Below are 27,013 nucleotides of genomic sequence, written 5' to 3'. Positions count from 1 at the left end.
TTTCTCACTAATATACACCCACCTCTGGATGCTATTTGATGGTTCTTAAAGAGCCTACAGCAACATTGTGCAAGATTTCTGACCAGAAATTGAGATGTCATACCTGTTTGCAAATGTGGGAGGGAATGTATATGAGGCTAAGCGGAATAAAATTGAACATGAAGCGGGCTCTTTTTCTGCAGTAGAATCTCATTTTGTTTCCTTTGACTTTAATTGTGCAAAATCCAAACCTAAAGGCAGACTAACCATTTACATTCCAAATACTTTCATCGACAAAACCAGGGACCCAGTCATCATATCCGGCAAGAACAAGTAAAGTTTAAGAATAGTCCTATCCCTCCTTTCCCTTTTACACACTCAGTAGAATAAACACAAAGGAACACTATGTCTATCTAGGTTGGGAGCTTTTGAAAGTATCCTACTTGCTATTTGGGCTTCATTAAGAGCATCAACAACAAAACAAAGTTTTCTAGGACCATAAAGTCAGATCCCATACTGAGAGATAATCAGAGCTTTGCAGAACACAAAGCAAAAGTCAAAAGAGAAACTTTTATGGAAAACAGCAGTGGAAATTAAGACACAACATTAATCTCCATTCCATATTTTTGGATTTGGTTAGTGAGTTTTAAAACATCAGTTAAAACAAAGAAGTTCATTTTAACTTACCATACAGTAGGGTTAGAAGCTCATAGTGTCCTCTTCCTAGTCACATTGCAAAAATGCATGTTGAGTGGAAACTGGCTACTAAGCCTATTTTTATAGACATTAACAACAAGAAAGTCTGTCTTCCTCTGACTTGCCCACTTAAACAGAAAAGACCCAAATGACCAATGGACACTCTTTTCCATTCTACGTGCTCCTATTGAGCATTATATAAGGCATACGGGAGCAACATTTTCAAGCTGTTGCTTGTTTAGACCAGGATTCAGGAGCTCACCCTTTTAATTATTTTTTCTGACAGTAGTTCATTAAGGGGTCATTTTCTCTCACTGTGTTCCCACATGCAATAGTGATTCTAATTGATGAACTGCACTTTTTACACAAACATAAACTGTTCTCAAGATGGGAGGAGAGCTCTTTGTTTGCTGCAGGAATTTAAATGGAATTTGTAAATCCCCTAGTGATGATCTTTCTGCAATGCTATTGAGCTGAAGAAACCTGTTAAGTGGAGATGTAACTAATGAACAGTTGTGGGGGTAATCTGCCTCCTCAAAGACAGAGGGCCAGGGATAGCTTTGATTATCAGCTTTCTGTGAGGAGTCATGATTTTGATAAAGGGCTGAGACACCACTATTGAAAACATTGTGAGGAGCAAACTGAGCTGCTTTTGATGTGCAAAGAAAATTCTGTGTTCCTGCAGGCTGATTAGGTCAGTAGTTTATTTCAACAATTAGTTTATGTTTGAATTAATGAACCATGTTATAAGGCAAGAGCCTGGGCAAGACACCAGACTTTTCCTTAGGTGTTAGAAAGAAAACACCAGATTATGCCCTTCCTAAGAAGTCAGGGAAAAAAGTGCTTTATTCACTGTGCTGTGTCAAATGACACTTGCTTCCTACATACACACGTGGAAACTCAGTTCCTGCAGTGTTACTTCCTCTTTGCCTACTCTGTACTCTAGTAAAGAAAAGGCAAGTCCAGCTGTTTTCTTTTAGTCTGGATAATTACTTGTGGAAATATGCAGTTAAGAGGACACGAGCGAGCGACAGATTACTGCAGGGCAGTTCTAACTAGGCTAGACTGGCAATAGAGGTGCCCCAGAGTGAGACAGGCTTTTCTATTAATCCAGGTGGTAATGGAGTCAGATCTGATTTGTAAGGCCTCCACGGACATTTAGGGTTTTGACTGGGGTCTTGCAGTTAGAACTATTGTCCTCCATAACCAAATGGAAACAGATCTCCTTGTAGTTTGGTAGATAGTCTGTCAGGTACTGCTGACAACTCACAAGACAGATGCATTGTGCAAGCAAAAGCACAAAGGGAAGGAAAGTCAAACCATTGTGATTATTCTATTCCCGCGTCCTCCTCAAGCAAGCTCAGTCCTTGCACTGCAGAGTAATCTCTGAAGAACTGAGCAAAACCGACTCTTAGAAGCACCCTCGCCTCTTTGCAATACCAAGATCTCGTCTCTTACAAGGCTGTTCCCAGTGGTGATATAATACAATACATTGAAAAGTGAAGGACTGCCCTCTTGTGTCAGTCACTATTTTCTCATTTGCCTGGTTTTATATTCCTTTTTCTATTAGTGAGTGAGCACTCAGCCATTTCCCTCCAACAGGTATTTCTTCTTTGGAAAGGCACAGGATTTGTTTCTCTGTACTGTCCTGATGGAAAAGTTCAATAAATAAAAACAATCTGCTGTATTTGTGACTTGGAGACACCCAGGACTGGGCATATATTGCTCTTCCACCTAGAGACATCCAAATAGCTACACTGGGTTATGCCTAGTCTCCATCTTGACACAGAAAAAGAAGGCAGAGGAGAGAATAAAACAGGAGAAATATAATTACAAAGGACAGAGAAGAGACAGAAGAGAAGCAGATTTATTAAACCAATCTTTCCCTGCAACCCCCATAGTAAGCTATATGGAAGTTAAATATAGAACCAACACTTCTCTAGGGAGCTGGACTCATGAACAGCTCACACACCATGAACATGTAGCAGAGATTCTACTCTCTCTACTGTTGGCTGGCAGGGAGATCTTCATTTTTAAATTATTAGTGCTCATTTCCAGGGTAGTTCTTGCAGTAATGGTTGTCAGAGAGTATCTTGTAAAAGCTGTGCAAGGTTTTGTGCCCACCACTTCCACTGTTTATTAATGACAGACACCTAAATTATTTGCAGAAGGTAGCCCCTTTTCACAGCTACCAAAGCAACTTCCGCAAAAATGAAGACCATCAGTCATATTCTTGTTAGCAGGAGGTCAGTCAACATTAATTCTGACCTAGCGCTCCACACTTCATGTTACATTCATTAATAGTACCTAGTGCTCATGCTTTTGTTCCTGCTGTTATCCCATAGAAAATCCCATAGCAATGAACAATCCTGTAGATTGCTCATGTTCTTAAACGTAGCCAAATTAGCACCCTGCTGAAGTGGATTCAAAGAAAATCACCACTCAGGAGCGGACAAAATTCATACTATTTGGAATATGGGAGGTGCAAGAAAGGGAAAGAGTTGTCATTTAAAAAGCCTCTCATAGCCCATATTTTTGTACATGCTGAGACCACTGTAATCAACTCCAAGCTCCCAGTTTTAAAATTATGCATAGCAGTTATTGTTGCCATTAGTACTTCATGAAGAATCGTCCCTAAAGAGTAATTTCTTTGGACTATGGTATTTTGTATTCATAACTTATTCTAGATGGCACAGCTAGAGCATGCTTTGTTTCATCCTGCACATTACTGAGCTCATCTATGTACCAAAGAGGTGACAGCTGCCAGGAATCTTTGATTTTTCCTTTTCTGTACTGACTGAGACCCTGATACCTGAACAGATAACAAAGTATAAGGCATCTTTGAAATATCTGATGAATATTTGAAACACATTAGTAGTACTTAACCATTTGTGCAAATGTCTCTTTGAGACTAAATTGTACTTTAACTGGCAAAAGTAAGTAGTAAAAGGATCCCACCACAAGCCAGCTCATCTTGAAAATAGAAGTTTAAAGATTAAAAGAAACCTCAAAAACAATCCCTTCAGGTCTCATGGCCAACAACAACAACAACAACAACAATATCTTTTCTTATATGTCTCATTCCTTGTCTCTAGTTGTGAAACATAACATAATGCATTTCCCTCCAAACACTTTCCTGTCCTCGTTTGCCATCTTCCTTCAGTTTAAGGAACGTGTGCCATTACGTAGCAATTTACACTCCAGCAATTTGCTGGACAGTTAAGGTTCTCAAAAGAAGAGAAACTACAGAGGCTATTCAGTGTGACTTGATAGGATTTCCCTTTCAATTCCAGTTTGGGCTGCTTCTGTTCCAGAACAACAACTTGCTGTTTGTAGTGTTCTGACTCTCCATGTATGTTCCCAAGACAGCAAAATTCCCCTGACCTTTTTTATTGCCATATGCTGGACACAAGGAATTTTATTTTTTTTAATCAGAAGATGAACAAGCATCCGTGTCCCACTTTCACAGGCATTTTTAAACTGCTGCCCTTTTACTTCATTTCATATCCTTGAAGAAGCTTTACCAGATTACAACAGTCACAGAAAACATTCTTCTAACTCACAGATCATTACAAGCGCATGAGAGGAAACATCTTTCCATCATAACCTGCCTGTAAAACCAAACTTTTCATTTCTTCTTTAACTCTTAGTCCTTCCCTTCCTTTACTCCCCGTCTGAAATGAGTCAGAGCCGTGGCTGTTCTTGTGTTGCATCTTCTGAATTTTCTGAAGTTGTCTGTGTTGCTGGATCTCCGTTGATTGTATCAGGTGAATACTGGATGGGACTCAGCCCACCTGGTGTCATCTGTCCAGGGATGTCATTGAGTTTCTGGCTTATCTGTGCTACTTCAATGTATTGTTTACCCGTTTGGACAGCTTCATCATAAGAAGGTGGCAAGTCCATTGCATAGAGACTGTAAGCTGGAGGGGAGAGAGTGTTCTTATCCATATCCATAAATATCGAAGGAATAGGGGCACTTAGAGGGTACTGCAACGAGCTATATGCTGTGAAGAAAAGGAATTAAAAAAAAAATAATTAAACACCTGCATGGAATGATGATATATAAAGGGCTAATCCTGCTTTTCTCCAAGAAATTATGGACTCGTTTTTGTGGTGTCAGAAGATATGCACTATATACTAAAAGCTATCAATATAGAATTACCCACGATGGAATCTATACATTCTCCAAAAGAAAGCAGTCAGAAGACAAAATGTCTTCGCATATCACCATCCAGTAATTATTGTGAAATACCTGTCATAGTGCATGTATGTTGTAACAGAGGTAGTTTCAGTCGGGTTCGTACATGAATAGCTGTGAACAATTCCTCACATTAGAGATAACTTTGGCTGGAATAGTTGGACAGTGAGATGGGCAAAAAAGTTAAAAAAATGAGGGAATGGCAATAAGAACAGAGGTGGGAGATGACACATAAGAGGTTAACCCACCTCAGACTTTATTTTAACCTCTATAACGCTAAATCCTACTTGTCTTCCGCACTCACTTACTGTGTTGCCCTGATGACCTTCCTTCATCTCTCTTGCCCACGCTATGGGGCTGAAAGTTGTTCTGGGAGTACATCAGAAAGTCCCCGTTATTGCAAGGGCTAGACACAGCATTCTAGGCACACGTTCAATAGCAAAGCACTGTTGGATATTTAACTCCCAGAGGATACTTACAGGTCACTGTGCTATGGGCAGTGCTGTCACTGTCAGTAGCAGTAACTGTCAAATCACAAGGGTGCCTAGGGAAGGTCTCAACTGGAAGCCTCTTCTTCCGGCAGCAGCATTTGATGCAGCTTGCTGTGATCCCACAGAGCAGGAGCAGGAACACAGTCAGCAAGATTAACCTTAGAGAAGGAGGGAGAAGATCATAATTTCATTGCTTATGTTTTACTTCTTCCAGGGCTAAATATAGTTTCGCTCTAAACAGGTGAAAGACAGGCCAAACCTCCTAGGTTTAGTTCTGAATGGGTGCTGGATCCTGAATTAGAAAGTTGGATCACGAACACTTAATCACAAGTTGAAGTACTACTGACCATCCTTTCTGGCTCACAGAGGCTGTAATGTTAATTATCTTGGGTTGTATTTTCAACTTTTATGCAGTGAGAATGGCTCCGCTTTCAACAGTAAGAGTGGGTATGTACTTCGAAGGAAATACAAGTACAAACTTCCATAAGTGTGGGACCTATATTTATAAATGAGCACAGAAACTGTATTTTGCAGTATGTCTTGAAAACACAATTCTATCTCTAGCTATCGTTCAACAAAGTTTATCATTTAACAATTTGTAGTGTACCTAGGTCAATGGGCTAGTGTTTCAGGTCCACCTCGCAGTTGAAACTCTACCTTCTCACCCCCCCAATTTCTCAAATGAATGCACTCTTCTCATGAGCTAGGTGAGCAGTAAGACATGTCATGAAAAGATGAGGTAATAAGAAATGCCTGAAAATCCTGTAAAGAAGTAGGTCCAAGGACCAAGTTGAAGTACACTCGTAGTAGTTTGACAGGAATTACTGTGTGAGAGATCATGCTCCTGAATTTCTCATTAGGATTATATTCCACCCTAAATATGTGTAGAAATGGCCTCAGTAGCATTTTACTCTTTTTCCAAACCAAAGGTAGTACTTGCCCATAAGAACCATGATTCCAAAATAAACCTCTCTTTAATAACTGCTTTATTTAGTTTTAACAAGAGTATATTTCTATTAGTATGAGTCAGATGATACACAGAGTGATACAAATTGTGTACAAATGATACACACCGATATAAAGGTTGGATTTGAGGGCCTCAAACTTCCACAAATTTCATGCATTTCGTTGCAAATTACTATTTTAGAAAAACACTTTCAGGCAACTTAAAACCGTGTGTGAGAAGAACATGCTGCCCTGCTGGAACTTTGCATTGAAACATTCCTCCAGTGCGAGGTGTATTACCTCATCACTAGCCAGTCAGTTATTTCCTGACACCCCAGAGGCTGCACGCTAGTGTGCTCCGTGAAATCATCATGCCTTCAAATGCTGCTGCCCTCTGATGAAGGCAGATACCACCTAGGTAAAGGCATCTCAGCAGTATAAATCTCAGCACTAGCTCTTTAGCTTTCACGATCTCAACACCACCTAATTACAGAAGCCTTCTTAAAATATTTCATGTAACTATGTATTTTTAAACAGTTGTATGTATCAGCACGTTCTAAGAAAGCGAAGAATATCAACCAAAATTAGTCCAGACTGAATGACAGCTAAAAGTAACCAACTCACTCTGCATGCTATCATCAAAGTTAATATATTGACAGAATGCAAACTATAAAATTAATGTTGGGATACCTATAATGCACGTGTGAGGCAAGAGACAAATCCACACTTGTGACAAGAGCTTACCCTTTTACTTCGCACTGTTTTCCCCGCTTTCAGTCATTCAAACAGCCAGTAAACAGGTTTGCAATCGGCTTGAGTTCAGAATGGAAATGCAGCACTCTAAGCTAACACTCTCTTGTCCCGTAAAAGGGAGAGAGCCGAGGACTGTGCATCAGGCAACACAGTGCCGAGCCCCAACAAGTGCACGCTGCGTAGCTGCCGTCGTGTTCAGCAAAGTTGTCTATTTCGGAAGAACAAACAAGCCCTACAGTTACACTGTAGTGTGCTCAGAAAGGAAGGATGACATATCCCTCGATGAATGCTGTGCCCTGCCTGACACCTTATCTCCCCTGTGGTCTCATCTGTAATATATTCCACTGGTAGCTTTCATAAAACCGAGGAGAAACCCTTTCCTCCATCCTGTCTGAGAGAAGAGCGTTTCCATTGCCTTACTACAATTACTGTTCATAATAACTTTCAAATTATTCTGGGTTAGTAAGATTAATAATAAACTTACCAGACATACCACAGACTTGTCCAATTAGACATGTTCTGAGGGCATCTGTGAAGGAAGGTAGATGATTCACCGATTTAAATATCTACAGTCAAACAGTATGACAGGGAATGAATTTCACACAATTTCTGAGGTGAAAAAAGGAAAGCAATCAGTGAGAGTATGGAGCAAAACCCCTTTAGATTTAGTTTCAGAGGACTGACTGTTCTTCAGAGTTGTAAAATTACTCCAGCTGAGAACATGCAAATAATCCCACTGTAAATGCTGGCTTCTGAGTCAATAAGTGTTTTTACAAAGTGCTACTTTACTGTTGCTTAGGAGAGAGAACTACACATGCTGGATTCTTGAAAAACAAATCAAAGAGTTATTTAAAGTTAACTGAGATGAGGTACCTAATACCATAGGCCTGTCTGAGATGGCAGCCCAAGACAACTGCCTACTTCCCCCAGTTATTTTTAAATTACTTTTTCATAGCTCCAGTGCAGCCAGAAATGGTTTTTTCCAGATCTACTTACAGTACAAAAAAAGAACAGCTTCTATTACATTTCAGGGGTGCAGCTGCCGCAACAGTATCGTACGTAGTGAATTGCACGCAATGGATTTCACACAACAGAACAACGCCTTTGGCCACAGAAGAGGACCTGCAAACTGACTTTTCAGAAGATGACACTTCAGAGTCATTGTGAAAGAGAGGATCGTTCACCTTGGTCTGCAGAGCAAGGCCAGCCAAGTCAAACTTGTAAGCTGGTAACGATCTCGGGGATAAAAGAAGCAGCAGCAACGGATGGCCGCCAGCAAGCCATCGTTCTGGTCCGGTAACGCCACTCGATCGTGACGGGAACAGGTTTGGTAACAGACATTTGACAAATTTCGGTTACTCACTGATCAGAGTTCTCGCTCGGATGAACAGCGCGATGCCCAAGAACGGGCAAAACCGAAAAAGAACCGATAAGCAGGCGGCCGCGGGAGAAGCACCTGGTTTATCTGAGGCACCTGCTTAGCGGAGTCCCGCGGTGCAGCCGGTTCCAGGCGCCCGCGGGGAAGCAGGGCCGCCGCCGCCGCCGCCACAGCACCGCTTGCTCCAGGGGCCAGCCGAGCGGCCGCAGCGCCCGACCCTCGCACGGGGGGACACCGCACGGAGCCCGCGGGGAGCCCGAGGTCCGCGCTCTGGGGCCGCCCCCGCCGCAGGCAGCTCAATAAATAACCCGCCATTATCACGCGGGGTTGCCGTGACCGAGCCAGCCCCGCCGGCCGTCCCACGGCGAGCGCCGGGCAGGGCCGCCCCCGCGTCCCCTCCCCTCGGCTCGGCTCGGCTCGGCTCGGCTCGGCCGCGCTCGGCGAGCGCAGCCGCCGTGGGGGCGGCGCGGGGGGCGGCTGTCGCCGAGGGACGGCGCTGAGCCGCCCGGTCCCACCGGCGGGGAAGGCGCCGGTGGGGAGCGGGGCAGAGCCGCCGGCCCCCCCCCGCCATCCCCGAGCTTGGCCAGCCTGCAGAGGGCCGCGAGGTTGGGTAGAACGGAGAGAATTCGGCTTTCGGAGGTTTGTGTTTCCCTGAAGCGCTTCGGGAGGCTGAGAGAAGACGGCCCACCGGACAGGAGCCCTGTGCCTGCGCTGTGTCGGAGAGATGTGGAAGGAGAAATGGAAAAGGAATGAGAAATACTCGAAAGGAACAGAGGTTCGGGAAAGCAGAGCATTTCCCTTGTCAAAAAATGCTCCTGTTGAAACGCGTGAAACGTGACTGAAAAGGTGTTGACTGCTCTCCGAACATCGGGTTGCTCCAAGATAATCGAACCGTGTCCAACATTTCAAACGTAGAAATTCAGCTGAAATATCTGCATGTTTTTTTATGGTCATCTTGCACATCACTATCCTCAACCCCTAGCGCTGATACTCTTCGTCAAAATTTCACAGAGCAATGTTTCATTGCTGTGATTATACTGATCATTATAGCAATTTGGCCCATTTCTAAATGACAGCTTTCCTGCAATTCTCTTCGGGGTGAAGTCTAGCTGGTTTAATAGGATCGTATATAGCCCATCATGCTAAAAAGCTCCCCAAGCCCCTTTCGTAGTTAGGACTTGCTACGAGTTATGGAAGTCTGGCCGTCACCAGGGCAGAACAAAACATGTGCCAAAGGTCAACCGTATCCACCGTATGAACGAGCAAGGATTATTTCTGCTTCAGAGCAGAACGTGACTTAAAGGTCAGGCGCCTCTGAAGCACTAACATAGCAGAGGTCAGTTACATGGCAAAAAAAGGTGTTAATCAATATAACACGTGATGAGAATCAGGGTGATAGTAATGCATGACTGGGTAAGCAACAAAAAGACAGACACCTAGAGCTGAAAAGCAGGGGAGCTAATTAATGGATTATAAAGATTTCAGCTGGAGAAGAAAGGGGAAGATCAACTAAAAGAATGACATTTTGACCTATCTGTTGAGGTCCCTGATATCTACGAGGTGTGCCTGTGGGTGCGTATATAAAAGCTCCTCCAGTAATGAGACTGGGACAAAATACAAGGACTTTTTCTTTTTTTTTTTTTTTTTTTTTTTTTTTTAAGATTTTAATGCAACAGGAGGAGAATATATTTGGACTTAAGTCGCCAGAGGTTTCTTCTATAAGAAAGCACAGATAAGCTCCAATACACCAGGGGCGATCACGCCGTTGGGAGCAACGATAGACACAGGAGCTTGGAAGTCTGGGGTTCGATAGACCATTCTCCAGATGACATCCACTACTTTTGCTCCATAAGGCTCAAAAACAGTGTTTCAAGGCTTAGTAATGGCGTGTGGCATACTGGCTAAAGTATTTTCCTATAGGACTGCTCAGGGTCATGGGATCGTTGCTCATTTAGGAAAAGCTGCATTTGTAAGTGTGAAGCAATCTCTGAGGTCACTGCATAAGCAGAACATGTATTAATAACATGTGTGTGACACTAATACTTATTCTTTCACTTCCTTTCTGTTTTAGAAATAAGCTAGATATAGCTTTTAAGGATTATAAAGATCATACACGGATGTGAATTGGTTTCTTATTAAACTAGCACTGCATCAAAGCCAAAAAGAACATGTTTGCATTTAGATCCAAATCTGAAAGCACAAGAGTCTGTGTCCAGTGACCCAAAAGTGATGACAGCTGCAAAACTCAGTCTGAAAGCATAATGTTCAGAAATGCAGTTAGAGGAACAGAAAACTTAAGCTTCTGGGAAACTTAGATATATTTCTGAGATTACATTTTCTGTATTATCCTCACAATAAGGGCTCCATCCCTACTGGAGTCTATAATATGGTAACATCAGATTACATGTTTAGAATCTCCTGGCAATTTTAATACCAAATCTGCTATGGTTGCTGATAACCTGCTTTGGAAGCACAGTATTGAACAGGGTTTTTTGCTTCTTCAAGAGATTAACTTGTATGAAGGCTAGAGCTGCTGTGCTGAGCTGCTTCTGGTGGTTGTGAACTTGGCATTAAGGCATGCAAGTAGAATGCAATGTCCTCAGGGAATTAATTACCTACGAACCCACTATTTCTAGTTCAGCTTGGTGTGTCTAAATTAGCAGAATTGTTTCCACTAGTCAGTCATCTCTGTTTCCTGTATTAGGGAAAGATAAGAAGCTATTTTCATATACATGATACGTAAGAATTGTTTAGGTAGGAGCATCCACATAGGATTCCTAAATTTTCAGTAGACTGACAGTGTGCGCTGCGGATCATTGCAAATTTGCATTGTGAAGATTCTAAAGAGGCTCAGCACCAATTAAAAACGTAGCAAAAGTACCAGGTTAATCTAAATCAAATTATCTTAGTTATTTCTGTCTTAGAAGTCATCTGTTAGTGAATCCTTGGCTTGCTTGCTCAACATCCACACACATAAGCAGGAGGTTTTAAGCAACTGAAGAGCTCCACTGACGAAAGAGCCTACAACTGTCACAGGGTTTAGGCACTGACTTTTCCACTTCAGTCAGCTTAGCCAAGGAAACAAGCTTTGTCAGATGTCTAGTAAGGGCAACGTTTTTACTCTAGATTGACAAACTTAAATGCTAAATCAAGCCCAAGAATTGCAGCAAATACATCAGAGGATTAGTTGTTTTTTTTCTGGAAAGGATCCCACTGTTTTCTATTCCTTGGTGAAATGTGGTAATTCTCATTTGAATAATAGCAAAACATCCAAGGGCTACTTTCTGCAGAAAAACTAACTGTTCTTTTACTTTTCAAGTTTTAGTTGTGTTCAGATGAAGAAGCATAGTCTGCATGCCTGCGTTAAGTTTTACAATGGATCTGCTTTCCCACATCAATATGCTTTTCCCTTTCACACCAGCTTATCTCCCTCACTGCTCGTGTTTTGCTTCATGCAAGAGCTAGGAACATTGAACTATGTGTGCCAAAAGAACAAAACCAATCCAATAGGAAAGGAAAACCCAGTCCTGCAAGGATCAGCCATTATGCCCCCAAGAAGTCAAATATGATTACTTTAGAGGCCCGAGATAAAATAACAGGCTTTTCTCTCATGAAAGAGAGTAAAAAATGTTCAGATTTCCTTAAGTGTTTTACAGAATGTCAGCGGGTGTGTTGCAAGCATAGTTTATTTTCAGTACTCCAGAAATAGTAACCTATTCTTATTATCACAGTGCAACACTCCCCCTGGAGAAAATGAATACACATTTAGATTTAAGCATGGGAACTTTGACCAGTGAAACCCAGAACCTTATGCTCACTTCAAGTCTGAGAAATTATTCATATAGGTTCTCAAGATCAAGTCCAAAGAATGCAGTTAAAAATAGGTTACACCCTTTGCTTACCTTTTAAGCTATTCAGTACAGACAATGACTTAAGCCTGTCAACGGCAGCTGCTCTTTATAACCAGCTTAACTTTCTGAGTGCACCAATATAATGCTGTGTGCTTGACCCTCCACCTTCTACACCTGAATGGGCGCATCCAGAGCTCTCTGAAGTTGTTACGAGTCTTTCAGATTCGGTGTCCAAGCAAATACTGTTGGTTGGACCAGCTAGTCCTTGTGTACACACCTTCTTTCTGCTTACTAAGCCACCTTCCTATTCTTGCAAGCATCCTCCGCATTTTTTGAACATCACTACAGTCTTTACATGTATTCTTTAAATTTTTTACTTTTTTTAATCCTTTGGATGCTTTTTCACTGTACCTGACCTCTGTGAAGCAGCAGGTTCCTAAGACAGGGGTGTTGTTTCCTGGTAGATAATGTTAGACTTATTTTCAGCAGATGATTATATGGTTATGAGAGTCCAGAGACTAATTTATTCTCAGCCGTCACTTTTCAGTTTCCAAGAGTGAAATCCAAAGGATCCTCACATAACGGATACCCCCAAATTAACTGCCTGAAATAAACCTTCCACCCCAACATGCGGTGCCCTTCCTTGCTTACTGGAAACTTCCCTATCATTAGGTAACTGTCAACTGTGCAGCACTATTTGCAACAGTTTCATTTTATGTAGTGGTCTTTAATCTCCCTTTTAGGGCTGCAAGGACTGTAAGAGAACCAGCACACAAACTTCATTGTCCTCAACTTCCACCCGACCGCCCCAGCTGTGCCAGCAGAAAGAAATACTCGGTGCCTCTCTTACGAAGGCAGAGCTGTCTCTGGCTAGCACTGCCACCCTCCTCCCCGCTCCTGCCTCCTCCCGTGGTGACTGTTTATTGCTCCGGCATCTGTAGTGCTTAAGACTGAAGAGTTAAGTAACTCTGCAGCCACTTGATCCATTATTAAATGAGAACAGATCTGAATGGATCAAACGTACTGTCTTTGGCAAAACAAGGAACCCCTCTTCATCAGTTATACAAGCTTCCTCTATAGAAGGGGGAAAACTAGTTAATGTATTTCTTGTGACAATTGCTTTACTGCTTTTTCCTGCAGTCCAACTAGCTTGACACATTTTACCTCAGGGATATTTACAAACAGTCTGTTTCTATTTTCTTACTGCATAATCTAAAGCAATTTTAACAGCTACACAGGGCCAAATGGCAATATGCCTTTGGAGCGGTGGTGAGGGAATTTTGCCACAGACTTACTGTGATTCAAGAAAGAGTGTGATATAAGATTTGAAAGATTATCCATGATGTCTCCTAACTTCCTGGTCCCTTCATTCTCCATAGTGTAGTGCCTCTGTACTCTTCTCTTCCCTGAACTAGCTACTGCTTCCTGACAGAACATAGACCTGCAGGGCACTCCAACTTCCCCAGCAACACACAGAAATCTACTCTTAGTCAGAATTCGGAGGAAAGCAAATATAGAAATACAATGTTCCTGGACAGCCATGATCTAGGGCAAGTGTCTAACCATATCCAGCGATTCAGTGAACAGCATGGTCTTTATTTCCTCCTTGACCATGTGTCATCAGGAAGATTTCACACTGTATGGTAAAAATGACTGCCCAAACACTTTGGAGGAGACTTGAATAAGCAGCTTTATTCTGGTCTTAAGAGGGAAAAGGTCAAGGATTTTCCGAAACCATTAAAACGCATCTGAAATTGGAAAAAGATACATTGTTTGAAACTCACCCAGGTAGATGTAAAAAAAGATAACTCCTTCTGAGGGCATGCCCACCTTTGGAAGACACTGCGATTAACAGCAGATCTATCTACTTGGGCCCCTCATCAATTCTTTCTTCTGCTACAAGATCATTGTCACAGAGTCGGCTTGAAAATTAAACTAGTGGAAACAGAGTTTACATAGAAATTTTTTGGGAAAAAAGCAGAAATACGACATGTCACTTTCCTTCCCGCTTCCCTGCTCCCCTCACATTTGCAACAATCTCAAAATCTTTCCATGTTTCAAGTGAGATCCAGTGATTTCCCTGTAATATAAGCCTCCATCTTCCTTTCCATTTAGCTTGGTTCCCTCACTTAGTGGGAGCATATGCAGACACAACTTTTGCCATGAAGAGGATTCGGTAAGATTCCTTAATATCACCTTTTAAGGTCAGGAGGGCTGTCACAAGCAGAGGGTCATCAGCCTACAAAAAAATCCACACATAAACCCAACCTATTTTTTTTGTAGATAGAAAAAATTAGTTGATCAAGTTCTAAACCGAGTATTTCACATCTCAGTTGTAAGATGTACCAGTTATAGCTATAGATTACCTCACTTCCCACTGTGTTGGCTCTTTTATATTTCCACGCAACGCTCATACTGCAGTAAGTAAAGTAGCAATGACTAAGCATTCTATCTCCAGAGTGCTACAGATACCGTCACCACATTACAGCCATGACAACTGGGCACAGCAGCAACAGAGTACGCTGCAGTGAGGGTTGGGAAAGAAATGGATCCTGTTAGCCACCAGTTAGTGTTAAATCTTATGTAACAACCAGTGGTTACCAAGAGGCACGATGTCAACCTGACACATCATGCCAGGAACTCTACTGCCGTCTTTCTGCACATGACAGCAGCAATCTTAATTTTGGAACAAGCTACTCATTCTGCCATCCCACACACAGCTCACAACAAAGAGCAGGGGAGTAAATACTTTCAGTCTCCATGAATGCCCAGGAAGATGAATCAGGAAGGCCAGTCACAGCCCTGTAGAGATGTTTGGACCTCATACCTAGGCTTTGCAATACAAAAAGGCAGAAGTAGCCAGGGAAATGGGGTTCATAAAGCAGTTAATAAAGTGGAAAATCCAAAAGGCCCCACTGACTTCCAGGAATATACCAAAGGAAAGGCAGCCCACGGCCAAAAGAAATGTGAACACTGCAGCAGAATGATCCCTGTAAAGTTAGTTCTGTGTCAGCAGGACCGCAGGTTTTCTCGCACAGGGGGCATTAAAAAGCTCACTTCAGTGTGATCAAAGCTGTGCCTTTTAGTTGACAGCAGCAGCATTTTGGCCTTTTGGTGCTACATCATGCAGTGACCTGTAAGAAGTTACTCTAAGTTCTGTAAGATGCAAGTGACTAATGCTTGTTCTTTTCATCACACAAGATGAATGAAGTCTGTGGTGAGGTAGCAAGCCTCCAAATCATACATATTGTTCCTGGCTTTTATCCTCATATCAGTGTTTATACCAGCCTATAGTCCCCTTGGTAACCACACGTGTTCCGTCATCCCAACGTGTCAAAGCAGCCTGTACTGCTGACATCTTGAAGATCAGCTTTTGTATTGCTCCTACAAGTCGGTGAAAACAGCTGCCACACACTTCCAGCTTAAGCAGCAACATGCTGTAGCAACTGTAACTTACCCGAAAGTCAGCAGGTGGCACCCAAGAAACACTGATGCATTTTACTTGACCAGGCTCAATCGTTCCCTTCACAGATTCAATAGTGAATCCCTTCTGCTGCAGGAGTGGCAGGCTATCAAAACTGAACTCCATGTTCTACGAGAGACACACACAACACACCCTCATTTCTGCTCCTTCAAACACAATGATTGTTTATTAAAGGCTGCACTGCCCAAATGCTATATGTGGGCCCACGTCTTGCCAGATTGCTTCTGCCCTTTGAAACTGCAAGGATCCATCTTGTTCATTGTGTCGAGTTGTCACAAAATACTATACTGAAATAACAGGATCAGACCTGTAATTCAGTTCTGTGCTCGAACTTCTGTATTTCAGAATTAGGGAAGGAAACTGCTAAATTAATTTTGTTGCTGACTTAATATGATAATGCTAATTCCTCATACTAGCCCCTGAAAAATAATCTTTTCTTTTCAAACACTGATGCTTTTATAATGTAAAGTTTGTCAGAAACACTGATAGTTGTGTTTAATTTATAGACTGAATTTTTGACAGAAGGAACTAGTAGCCATTTGTGCACTGTCAGTATTTTCCTTATAGCATCTGACATAAAACTGCGCATTTTATTTTCTTCACCTTCTTAGATGCAAACTGAGCTGTTTTTATAGCTCCAACTTTCAGTTCTGTCACTGCTGGCACTGGAGAACTCTCTCCCTCGATGTAGTCCAGCATGAGGAGAATAGACTTCACTGGTTCTTGTAGCTCTAAACAAATACGAATCAAGTAAACTCCGAGACAGTCAAAACTGAGCGATTACCAGTTTGGAACAAGCATAAATTACACCAGGATGGTTCAAAACAAAGTGACGTAGCAAATTCATGAGTCGGCATAGATAAGGAGATCCTTCTTACAGTGAAGCAAAAGGAGGTTTTGCTAATTTGCAATTGCAAACTGTAATTGTTAATTGTTTATCAAGATTCATGCTTGTTTTCTAGCCCCATGGCACATACATTGTGTGTACTATATTCCTACTTGTGTACGGTATGTGCTTGGATTTATTTATAGCTCAGGAGCTATGAGTTGGTTATATACTGTCTCTGAACACAGATGCTGTCCAAAGAAATTAAGGAAGGATAACTTCAAACCCCGAAAGTGTGTCTGTTTCATAACAGTACAAATCGGGAGACTCCAGGATACATTATTACATATGAAATAATTTTATAGAAGTGGCAGAAAGCAAATGCATCTTAATACTTCATAGTAGCATTAAATTACAATCATTTTTTGCAAAGTAAATTGCAAAGAAAGATGATCATCATTAAGATATAACTGCATTAAAATGAAGAGAAAATCTTTCCTTACGAGAAAGTTTCCTGCATTTTTTTTGTGTGTTACAAATATAGGCTATACCATAGTGCTTATTTGTTCTGATTCTGGAAGAATTTACCTTTTCATAAAGGATGAGGAACATGCTCATGTCTTATCACTCACTGTTTTGTAATAAAGTGTAAGCGGTAGCACATTACCTGCTTTTAGTGCCTTCTGCGATGACGTAGGTAATGTCACAGCCAAGGACTCAATGGGCACATCCAGCGGAACTCCCCCTTCCACAAACATTGGATGATCTCTTGCTGCGCCCTTTAGGTGGATCACGTGGGCTATTTTCTATATAAGACAAGAATGCTTCACATGCCAGCTACAGCTTAAGTACCAATGTAACTGCAATACTGACACAGCAGCATCAGTTGCATAGAAATTACTACATCATCTGCCTGTATAAATGCCAAGAGGCCCTGTACTCTAATGCAAGAATCCTGCATCTTCCCCTTGTCTTGTCCGCTCAGGCACTTGTGTTTTAAACAACCTTTCATTCTTGGGCAATGTGCCTCAGGAGGGGACTGGACAAACTATTTATACTAAAGCCACTGAAAGAGGCAAAACTTATCTGCCGCCAAACGTGGCTAAAGTTTGTGAACTAGGACCAGTCTCCATTCGTCTTCAACTTAGTCCGATTTGCATTCTTAATTGTAATTCCAAAGATAACCTGGAGATACAAAATTTGCAAGGAGAGAAACAGTGCTTACTTGCTCACTACCAGTTTCTGCTCTGTGTTTGCAGTGCCTGCTGATGGTCATTAGTCGGCACCCTTCATTAGCTTTTGGTCAGTCTCTTTTGGAACACGGCATAAAGCCACCTGCTATGCTGCCAGCCTGTATATCCTGACCTGGGCTCCATCTAAGCTCAACTGCTGCTCTACAGATGGAAACCTCCTTCCTCACGCTGAGCGACTGCAGAAGCAGCTTCCTGGACCTCAGAGCACCTGTCAGTTTGCACGGCGCAGGTGTCGCTTCGCTCTCCGCTGCCCTTAAATGCTACTTGCAGAGAATCCACTTGGAGCTGTGCTCAGCAGTGTGGCAGCAGCCTAGCTCCCATCACCTCTCATTTACGCAGTGCGGACAGCTGGGCAGAAAACAGGACTGAATCCCAAGTCACTATTGCTATGGATTAATAACTGAATATTTAAAACCTTAAAAAAGGTCAGTGGGCCCCAAACCTGCCATCTCCTACCTATATCTAATCTAATAAAGATAATACTTCTGCCTACAAATGCTGTCTACTAGATATAATTATTTGAAACTCCTGTTAAGACCCATGGTGGTAAAAATCACCGTGGGTCATATGTAGACATTGATTTCATAATCCAGGTATCTTGACTGTCTCACCTTGCCAAAGAGCACAAACTTGAGACGGTCAGAATAGTACAGACTTTCATGATCAGGACTGAAAGTAACAATAAAATCCTGACTCTTCCCAGCAACAATTTCTCCTTCTGTTGGAAAGATGCTGAACACACTTAAGCCATTATAGTTCTGTGTTCCTGGTAAATAAAAGTGAGGATACAAATAAGAAAGGACGACAGCTCCGCTTTACTACTTCATATATTTTAAACCCATTTAATTTTTGTTGGAACAGCAAATAAATAAGACCTGATACATGGTTTTGCAGCAGAACAGGGTGTTAGAAGTACCAGATAAATCCATCTATCAGTTTAATGCATTCATCTCTAGAAGTACTGAAGAAGTGTCACCAAACACCTCCTATATTCTAACGTGTTTTTACAGAGATGGACATCCCTAAATGTAATCTTTAGTATGCAATTACTGAATCTAAATAAACCCACGCAAACACTGCTCTCTCCTTAGTTGTGGATATTTGCTCAGGCTGCATAAATTTACAGCTACCTATACTGAAAGAATTAGTACAGCTCCTACTGGGGAAACAAAATTATGCCTTTAATTTCAGTGACATGATGCCCCAGGTTTTGACAGTTGTGTAGCTCTACCAGGGCCAAGTAATGCTGCTTTATACTTCACGAGTCTTTAACAAAAGAAAAAGAGAAAATTAAAAAACAAGTTTACCAACAAACTCTGTTCTTTGTAAAGAGGACGTAATAAAGGATGGAAGACTCTGCTGATCTTTGTCCCTTGTTGATGAAAGTGAATCTAGTTGTACGGAGTATTGCAGGGTCAGTGTGGAAGTGTTCTGTATCTGAAGACATTAATTCACACAACAGCATTTTCATTAAGAAAACTGATTCTCAAGCCTGCAGGATCCATAGTTTGTGAACTGGCTGAATTTGTTTCACTGCATTACTGCACTACTGTGTACCCAGATGCCACCAAAAGCATGTGTTATGGCTACCCGTAATGGATCATGTCAACCCCCGCCCCCCAACAACAGGGAATAGGCTCCTTTTAAGAGTCTTGCAGCAAGTAATATATTTGGGTTATTGACAGATAAAATCTGAGAGGAGAAAAATTTTGCCTAGATCTTGGCCCGTTTCTGAGTCTGTGGGCATCTGCAGTATGTGAATGAGTGAATCGGTTAAACTTCCCTAGACTGTACCGTGGCAGACCCTCACGTGCTCTTTGTAGGACCAATTTTGCATTTCACCCACATACCTCTGTCACTGCTTTGTGTGGACACAGAGCAGCCTCAGTTGTGATAGTACTAATGGACAGATTAAAGAAAGAGAGCAAATATTTCTAACACTGGTAAAAGCAAAGGCATTTCTGACTTCACATCCCTCTGCATACCGGCTAGATCTACAGAGAAAATCACACAGACCACTTCTCCTTTTCTTTTATAGAAGGTACTGGATCTCTATTTTTTGTACAGACTGCAGGCAGGACAGAAGCAGCTAACGAGATCCTCCCTGCACAGCTTTGTCACCTTTGGCCTGAAACTGTCTCAGCACCAAATCACTCTGCCAGACGCGCTTTTAAAGCTATATTCTTTTGTCTACAGTTTGCCACTCAGCCTTACGTTCTGCCAGACTAGAAACTACAGACCTCCTCTTCCTCCTTACAAAAATTGCTGATGTGCTTTCTGGTTCAGCATAGAGGGCTTTACCTTGAATGTGGAAGTCACCTTCTCTCTGGCTATGACATATCCCATATCGAGTACTTCTTCTACAGAGCAAACAGTTGATGGCATCACCCCATGACCAGTGATACTTAGGGTTAGATTGGTTTTTGCCGTCCGGATGTCCAGCGTTTCACAAAACTGCCAAGAGGATGTCTGTTAGCCCATCTGCTGAAGGAAAACATCCCCCACCCCTCCAACTGACCCCCCTCCCACGAATGGGCCATTACTACAGAACTTCTGGATTTAGTGCATAGACAAAGATCCAAATGTTGGGAAGGGCTATGCACAGGTAACAAGTTTTTCTTATTATTATACAGCCTCATTCCAGTCAGTAATATGTGTATATTACACAGCCTGTTACATCTCTCCATCTCTCCTGTTTTTCTCCATTACTGTTGTATCTCTTACTCACCCATTTATTCTCATTTGGACAAAAAGAGACGATGAGGGCTTTATTTTCACCTGCCTCAAGCATTCCAACTGGTCTGACCAACAGGAAGGGACCATTGGGATTCAGAACTGAGAATCCTAGCTAAAATAGTGCAACTCAAGGAAAAAAATTATAAACAAAGATTGGGGAAAAAGATGTAAGAACAGATGCTAAGTATTGTTCAGACCAAAGACGTACAAACCAACTGTCTATAAGCTTTTTCAGAGATCAGTAACTAACTCAGAGAAAAGAAGAACTAATCCAATTTTTTTTTTCCCCCCACTGAATTCAAATAGCTGCAAGATCCTTTTCCAGTCAATAAGATCTCCACGTAACTCCATTTTCAGGTTTTGCCTGGAATGGGTCATTAACAGCCGAAGACCCAGGACACACCTTCTCCTATATTATCCTATACAGTTTAACCCAGACAAGCCAGCATAGTACCCTCGTCTTACAAGATATTCAGAAATTCAGAGAAGCATTGTGCAAAAATTGAGGAGCTGGTTCCGTTTCACACGTACGTAATACTGTAGTGAAACTAGCTTTGTCATCAGTACCTTATACTCTTTAGAAAGTGGTTAAGTGCTTCTCAAGTTTGGCTCTATGTAGAATTATTTGTAGTTAAAAGGGTGGAATGGAATTAGCTTTCCAGCAGGTCACCTAGGCTCGTCCGATATATCCTTCACATCACCTGCCTCACTCTGAAAGATGTGTATTAAGTCTGAAATCTGCTACCTCCTACTTGCTTTAGTGTCAAACAGTTCCTCCTACAGATAAATAGTCAAATTAAACAGAAGCTGAATGGCAGATTAACTTACATGTTCCAAACAAGGATACTTCCAGCTTCTCTGGGGAGATATTTTGTATTGTAATTCGCTTAATCATTCTGTGGCCTGACAGGAATGAAAACATTTCAAAAAGTGATGATGCTCACTCATGCACTACCATTCCTCATTTTTACTCATGCTTCTACCTGGGCCAAACATTCATTCCATTTCTATGGCTAATACACTAGTCAAAGGTCACCAAAATACTTTCAAATTTGGACAGTCACTTGTAGAGCTTCCAATTCCATGTTTTGGGATCAAGTCTGCTTTTTTACATGCCTCAGCTGGCCACATAGGCTCCTAATTTTCCACCTAAGTACCTATTACAGGGCTAATTTCTATATTGACTTCTGAAAATCAAGGGAACAATGTAAAAGAAAATGCAATACTATGCTCAGAAGAGATTAACGTCAGACAGAAAAAACTCAAAACTTTAATTCAAATTTCATACCTACTGCAACATCACCAAAATTGACTGTGTTTTTTCCATTATCTGAAGTGATCACAACAGATGGTGCTACAGCTGGACAGTGCAACTCCAAGTACAAAGTGTTGTAAGGGCTAGAGAGATAGTAAAAGGATATTTGCTCTTGGACCATATAGAAATAAAAACTATTGTCAGAAATCTGTTCTTATTCTGTTCATATCACAGGTGATCATTAAATTGGTATTACAAATCAATACATAATTTTTGGCAGCTGACTTTTTTGTGTATGCCTAAGCAGAAAGATGAACTAAATCTGGCTTACATTTTTCATACAACTATTCTTTAAGCTGCTTTTATATTTATGTGTTTGATTCTTATCCAACTAGTGGGTTGTAAGCATGAGTTTCTACCACTGACCTATGAAATAATTAAGATCAGAAAACAAATTTCCTCCCAAAATGAATAAATTAACATGCCCACCATTTCCCCCTCAAATTTCTGAACTATCATGAATTGCAAATATCTAATTGCAAATACCTGCAGCTTAGGTTTTCAGAGCCTTTCTTTTCATCGATCTGTCCACTTGCAACAAAGCACGGTATGATGAATTTTTCAAACCTCCCACTGAAATTCCTCATCAGGAAAGCCTGGGCTGCCATATAAGCATCTGAACTAGAAAATCCAAGAATAAGAATCATCTTAGTAAGTGAGAGAGCAAGAAAAAAAAAAATCAAATAGATACCTACTGAGCTATTTGCGTTTACTGTTTCTTGGTCATATATTCAAAATTGAACATAACAGTGAAACTCAGCGACTGTCTTGATACACAGAAATGGACCCACCCTACTAAGCAGCTTGCTTTTCTCACCAAAATAAAAATTATAAACCCAGATAACAGATGTTATACTGAACAGATGTTATACTGTTAAACTCAGTACGATTTCCTTATGTTGAATATATTAAGTATTCCAGTGTCTTCCAGTACTTACACATCATTTCAATGATATGTAGTCACACATGATCACATTTCTGTAATGCAATATGCCAAGCTATACTTCATAATGGGAGTTTTCAAATATAAATTTTACTTTTGTGACCTGTACTGAAAGTATTTAAAAATTATAATTAATGGATTGCAACGGACATGGGATTTTAGTCAAAAATATCTAATGTCCAGTACAGCCAAATGCCTGGTGTTTAAGCATGTATTTACTTCAAACACTCCTAAATTCCTCAGGTTAGGCAGAAGCGTGGTTCTAAAAAGTTGAATTATATGCTAAACAAGCGACCTCAAGTATCAGATTTTGCATCCAAATATCCAAGTTTCTAGACAGCACGTGCTATTAATGTTAATTCTCACTGAGGGACACATATTGTAAAATGACTATTTAAAAAGCACATTTTTACATTTCCAAGACTGAAGATGACCATGACTGATACGATGGACTATATAAGCCCCCCAAAAAATCCCAGAAAACAACCCATGGATATGGGCCATCAGATGGTTTCCATCTGGGCTGAATGTATTCAGGTCTGTTAAACCTGTTCAGAAAAAGGTGTATTAGTAGTAGTCTCTTTTGGTACCTAAATTCAGCTTTCTAGTTGCCCTTTAAAATAACACCCTTGCTGGTTCAGCCAAATTTGCCCATACAGTCACATCTCATGCTTTCTGATATATTCTTTGAAGTCTTCAATCCCTCTGATGCATAAAGGGATTCTTTGCCTTACATGAGAGGGTACAGCTGTGTGGCTTAAAAGCAGTACTAATTTTGGAAACAGCCTTTGCAACATAGCTAAAGCTATTTCTTCTCCACAGATTGCTTTCTTGTCTACCTATAGGCTTTAGTAGATTTATTAAACTACTTATAAAGAGAATGTTGTCTACGTAGTACAAGATGCTTTTGCTGACTTACTCAGGCTTTAAGTCTTTGGATTGTGGTTGTTCAGAACTATACAGCGAAGTCAGGTATTTACTGCTTCCATCCCTTACAAGCTGTCTGCAAGACTGCTGTCTGGTAATGGAAATGCTTAATTTCTTTCCCTCTCTCTTTTCATCTTTCTTCCTTTTCTGCAAATACACACACGGAGACATTATACACTGAGGGTGATCACTGGTAATCCAATCAAGACATCAGTTTACAGATACACAGTGCATGGCCCAAGGCTACAGAACCTAAGAGGTGATAGAGTGCATTTATTTCATACATTTCTAATAATTCTATGATTCTGTGAATAATGTAAAATTAAGTTGAAATGGACGTCTTTTCCCCTGTCTTAAAAAAAAGAGTTCCCCTATTGCAGCAGACAAGTAAAAAGACTGTCTCTCTCATGGGAATTTTACCTATTTATCTCATAATTAAAGACAACCATAGGTGCTTACATAAATTAATTGACCCACAGCATTGCATATGAAGTCCATGTATGCTGTAAATCTGCAAGAAGTATAGAAACTTTTTTTTTTTTTTTTTTTTTTTTTTTAAGAGTACTTGCAGTTAGCATTTGCAAGAAAATCCTCTAGGAATGCTTTTGAAATTGTTAGCATGAAATTAAATTATTGCTCAGTGAACAGACTACACATTAAGTGCACCAGCACAGTCACACTCTTGTCCTTTACAGGCAGGTCTTATATGGATCGTGAGTTTGGGCTTCATTAATATGCAAATAATTTTATGATAAAAATACCATCCAGAGAAACAAATATCTGGAAGTAACAAACCAACAGCATGTGCTAGTTCTTAGCATTCCTTACTTGTATTTCTGCCCCTGTCGCAGCTGCTCTGCAAAGCCTCCGAACTGCCTCTTCTCTGATTAGCTGATCTGACAATGTTGGTCTGAAGGACACTTGAATCAAGCTTTTCTGGGAGTGTGAGAGCATACACAAGAATGATAGGCAAAATTCAGCCCTCATACATGCATTATACCTACAAAGCTCAATAGGAGCATAAACACGACAGCAAAAAATTAACAAATAAAATACAATTTTTTTTCCAAGTGAATAAGATGATCCTAAGGATAAGGTCACTTGCAGCTTTTTTGGAAGTCCACTATGTTACAGTGGGCTGGTTTTACATGACCACTATTGTTGATATTTAAACATTCTTCAAATAAATCTTAATGACAACACTGGGGAAAGAACATTCAGGGTGAAAGCTCCCATTAAGCATTAGCCAGATTAGATGGTTAACCCTTCATGTCTGCTTTAAAACATTATTTCAAACAATATAACATATTCCAGCTATTCTCATAATAGCTGACATTTGAGCTTCTTTTACAAGTGACAACATTTGTAGGGATGTAGAAGATCAAAAGATTTGGCAGAACACTTGACATTTAAAGTGAATTTACCTTCCCAGGCAACACAGTTCCAACAGAAGGTGTAATTGTCACTGGACAGTCTTCTGGCACACAGAATTCAAATGAAGTGGGTACAACAGGGGCAACTTCCCCATTGCCAATTCTTGGGACAGCATGAGTGAAGTGGTTGACACTCGCATGGGAATTCATCACATACAGTTTTGCTGTAGACACACCATTTAAAGCTGTTGCAGCAAACTGAACTAAGGAATGAGACAATTCAAGAGGTGGGTGGACTCCAACTGCTTTGCATGACAGCTTGAATTGTCTAAAAATAAACACATGATAAATTGTCTCAGCATAAAATAGTCTCTTAATCAGCCCGGAAAATAGGGAACTAATCCTGTAGTCCCTATTTAAGCAGAATTTCAAGCTTGCAATGGGAATTTTGCCTAAAGATGAACAATAATACTATCTATTTTTAATGCACAATTGGCTAGAGTCCCTACTTGAATTCTTCCTCTGTGAACTTCTGGAAATATATCCAGTCAAATCAAAGTTTATGCCATCATTATTTTAGTAGCATTAGCTTAATGTATGAAGCATTTTTACCAAAAAAAAAAAAAAAAAAAAAAAAAAAAAAAATCCTTCAGTAATTCTGCTGGAAAAGCAAGCAGAACATTGCAGGTTAAGATGACCTGGGGCAAACTTGCAGCTTGGGTATGTAACAAGGATAAGTTTTGCGTGAGATATGAAAAGTCATGTCAGTAAAGACAGACATGTAAACAAAGGATAAAACAAACAGGCACTGAGCAACTCTTGTCAACTGGAGGATTCCTACCTGCCTCACATTTTTATCCTAGCCTTACCTCTTCAAAGTAGGCAGGGATTTAATTTCTGAACTAGCTTAACAGTGAAAATCCAGTGTGATTTAGACTTCTAGATTACCTACTACTGAATCAGTTTCTTAACATACCTATTGATCTCTGACTTGCAGGTTAGTTCAAAGCTGTACTCTTTTGCCTTGTCAGCTTTAAAGATAACGTCCAATGTCAGGCTTTCAAGGGGAAGAAGAATTCCAATTCCGTCATTGGGTTGAATTTCAACAAACTTCAGAATGACAGGATAAGAAATTATTGTTATTAAAATAAGAAATTATGAGTTAAATTATCAAATTATTAAATAATTTAAAATAAGACATTACTGGCGAGGTAAGAAAATTTTGTTATTAAATGTACAAATCTCAGGAAACCAGAAACCTTCTAGTAAGAAGCTTTCATTTGAGTTAGTGACTAGTGTCTGACTGACGTGCAGATTTCTAATCTCAAAGTAACTTGAAAGGCATTAAACCCATTAACTCAGACTTCAGTAGAATTTTTTCCCCAGCTTCTCACCATCTATGGTAATCACCTTTCTCTAATGATGTTTATTTATTCTTCATAGACAACTGAATGAAATATGATAAGAAACTCAACAGTTCCCCCTGTATCTTTGAAGAGCCGATTCCTGTATGATGTGCAGATACCATAGTGACAAGTAGCATTTTAATAACTACAAATGTATATTGGTTTGTGTTTATGAGTTGATGATGATTCAAGAATGTCTCCCCATCCCATTTTAAGCTAATCATGAAATACATGCTGTGAAGTAAGCTTTAACGAAGCTGAATATTCCAATTTCTTTTAGCTAACTCCTTGATTTTAATCCCTAGAACAGCAGAGAAAGGGAGAATGTCTAATTAAATGTCAGGTTCCTCTAGCTCTGATTCCAATATGCCAAACCATTTCATACGGTGATCATCATGCTATTATGAAGCTTGAACAGCTAAATTTTTGCAAAAAAAAAAAAAAAATTCAGTAGACCTA

The 27,013-nt window shown here is 40.6% G+C and overlaps 2 protein-coding genes across 11 annotated transcripts in view; both read right to left on the bottom strand.

Moving 5' to 3' along the window:
- Window positions 1-2,524: 2,524 nt before the first annotated feature.
- Window positions 2,525-8,865, bottom strand: TMEM52 (transmembrane protein 52). The gene is made up of 5 exons (XM_041124171.1): window positions 8,639-8,865; window positions 8,537-8,598; window positions 7,547-7,591; window positions 5,353-5,522; window positions 2,525-4,679 (listed from the first exon to the last, which is right to left on the bottom strand). The coding sequence occupies exons 1-5, from the start codon at window positions 8,753-8,755 to the stop codon at window positions 4,360-4,362; spliced, it is 714 nt and encodes a 237-aa protein (XP_040980105.1). The 5' UTR covers window positions 8,756-8,865; the 3' UTR covers window positions 2,525-4,359.
- A 5,098-nt stretch (window positions 8,866-13,963) lies between these two features.
- CFAP74 (cilia and flagella associated protein 74) overlaps window positions 13,964-27,013 on the bottom strand; it is a 94,205-nt gene continuing 81,155 nt past the window's right edge. For 9 of the 10 annotated variants that reach the window (XM_030017584.2, XM_030017587.2, XM_030017582.2 and 6 more), the window contains 15 exons: window positions 26,125-26,258; window positions 25,200-25,476; window positions 24,604-24,711; window positions 23,768-23,922; window positions 22,392-22,526; window positions 21,879-21,988; window positions 21,438-21,493; window positions 20,583-20,702; window positions 20,156-20,308; window positions 19,162-19,291; window positions 18,466-18,620; window positions 17,269-17,407; window positions 16,379-16,506; window positions 15,749-15,883; window positions 13,964-14,530 (listed from right to left, as the gene is read on the bottom strand). In XM_030017584.2, the coding sequence (XP_029873444.1) occupies window positions 14,417-14,530; window positions 15,749-15,883; window positions 16,379-16,506; window positions 17,269-17,407; window positions 18,466-18,620; window positions 19,162-19,291; window positions 20,156-20,308; window positions 20,583-20,702; window positions 21,438-21,493; window positions 21,879-21,988; window positions 22,392-22,526; window positions 23,768-23,922; window positions 24,604-24,711; window positions 25,200-25,476; window positions 26,125-26,258 (2,049 nt within the window). In that variant the 3' untranslated portion in view covers window positions 13,964-14,416. The remainder of the gene's footprint in view (window positions 14,531-15,748; window positions 15,884-16,378; window positions 16,507-17,268; window positions 17,408-18,465; window positions 18,621-19,161; window positions 19,292-20,155; window positions 20,309-20,582; window positions 20,703-21,437; window positions 21,494-21,878; window positions 21,989-22,391; window positions 22,527-23,767; window positions 23,923-24,603; window positions 24,712-25,199; window positions 25,477-26,124; window positions 26,259-27,013) is intronic. The other variant, XM_030017585.2, reaches the window with a different exon arrangement.

The sequence above is a fragment of the Aquila chrysaetos genome, chromosome 6 (assembly GCF_900496995.4).
Source record: "Aquila chrysaetos chrysaetos chromosome 6, bAquChr1.4, whole genome shotgun sequence".
In the NCBI taxonomy this organism is placed as follows: Eukaryota; Metazoa; Chordata; class Aves; order Accipitriformes; family Accipitridae; genus Aquila; species Aquila chrysaetos.
This window is presented reverse-complemented; position numbering and strand designations above follow the sequence as displayed.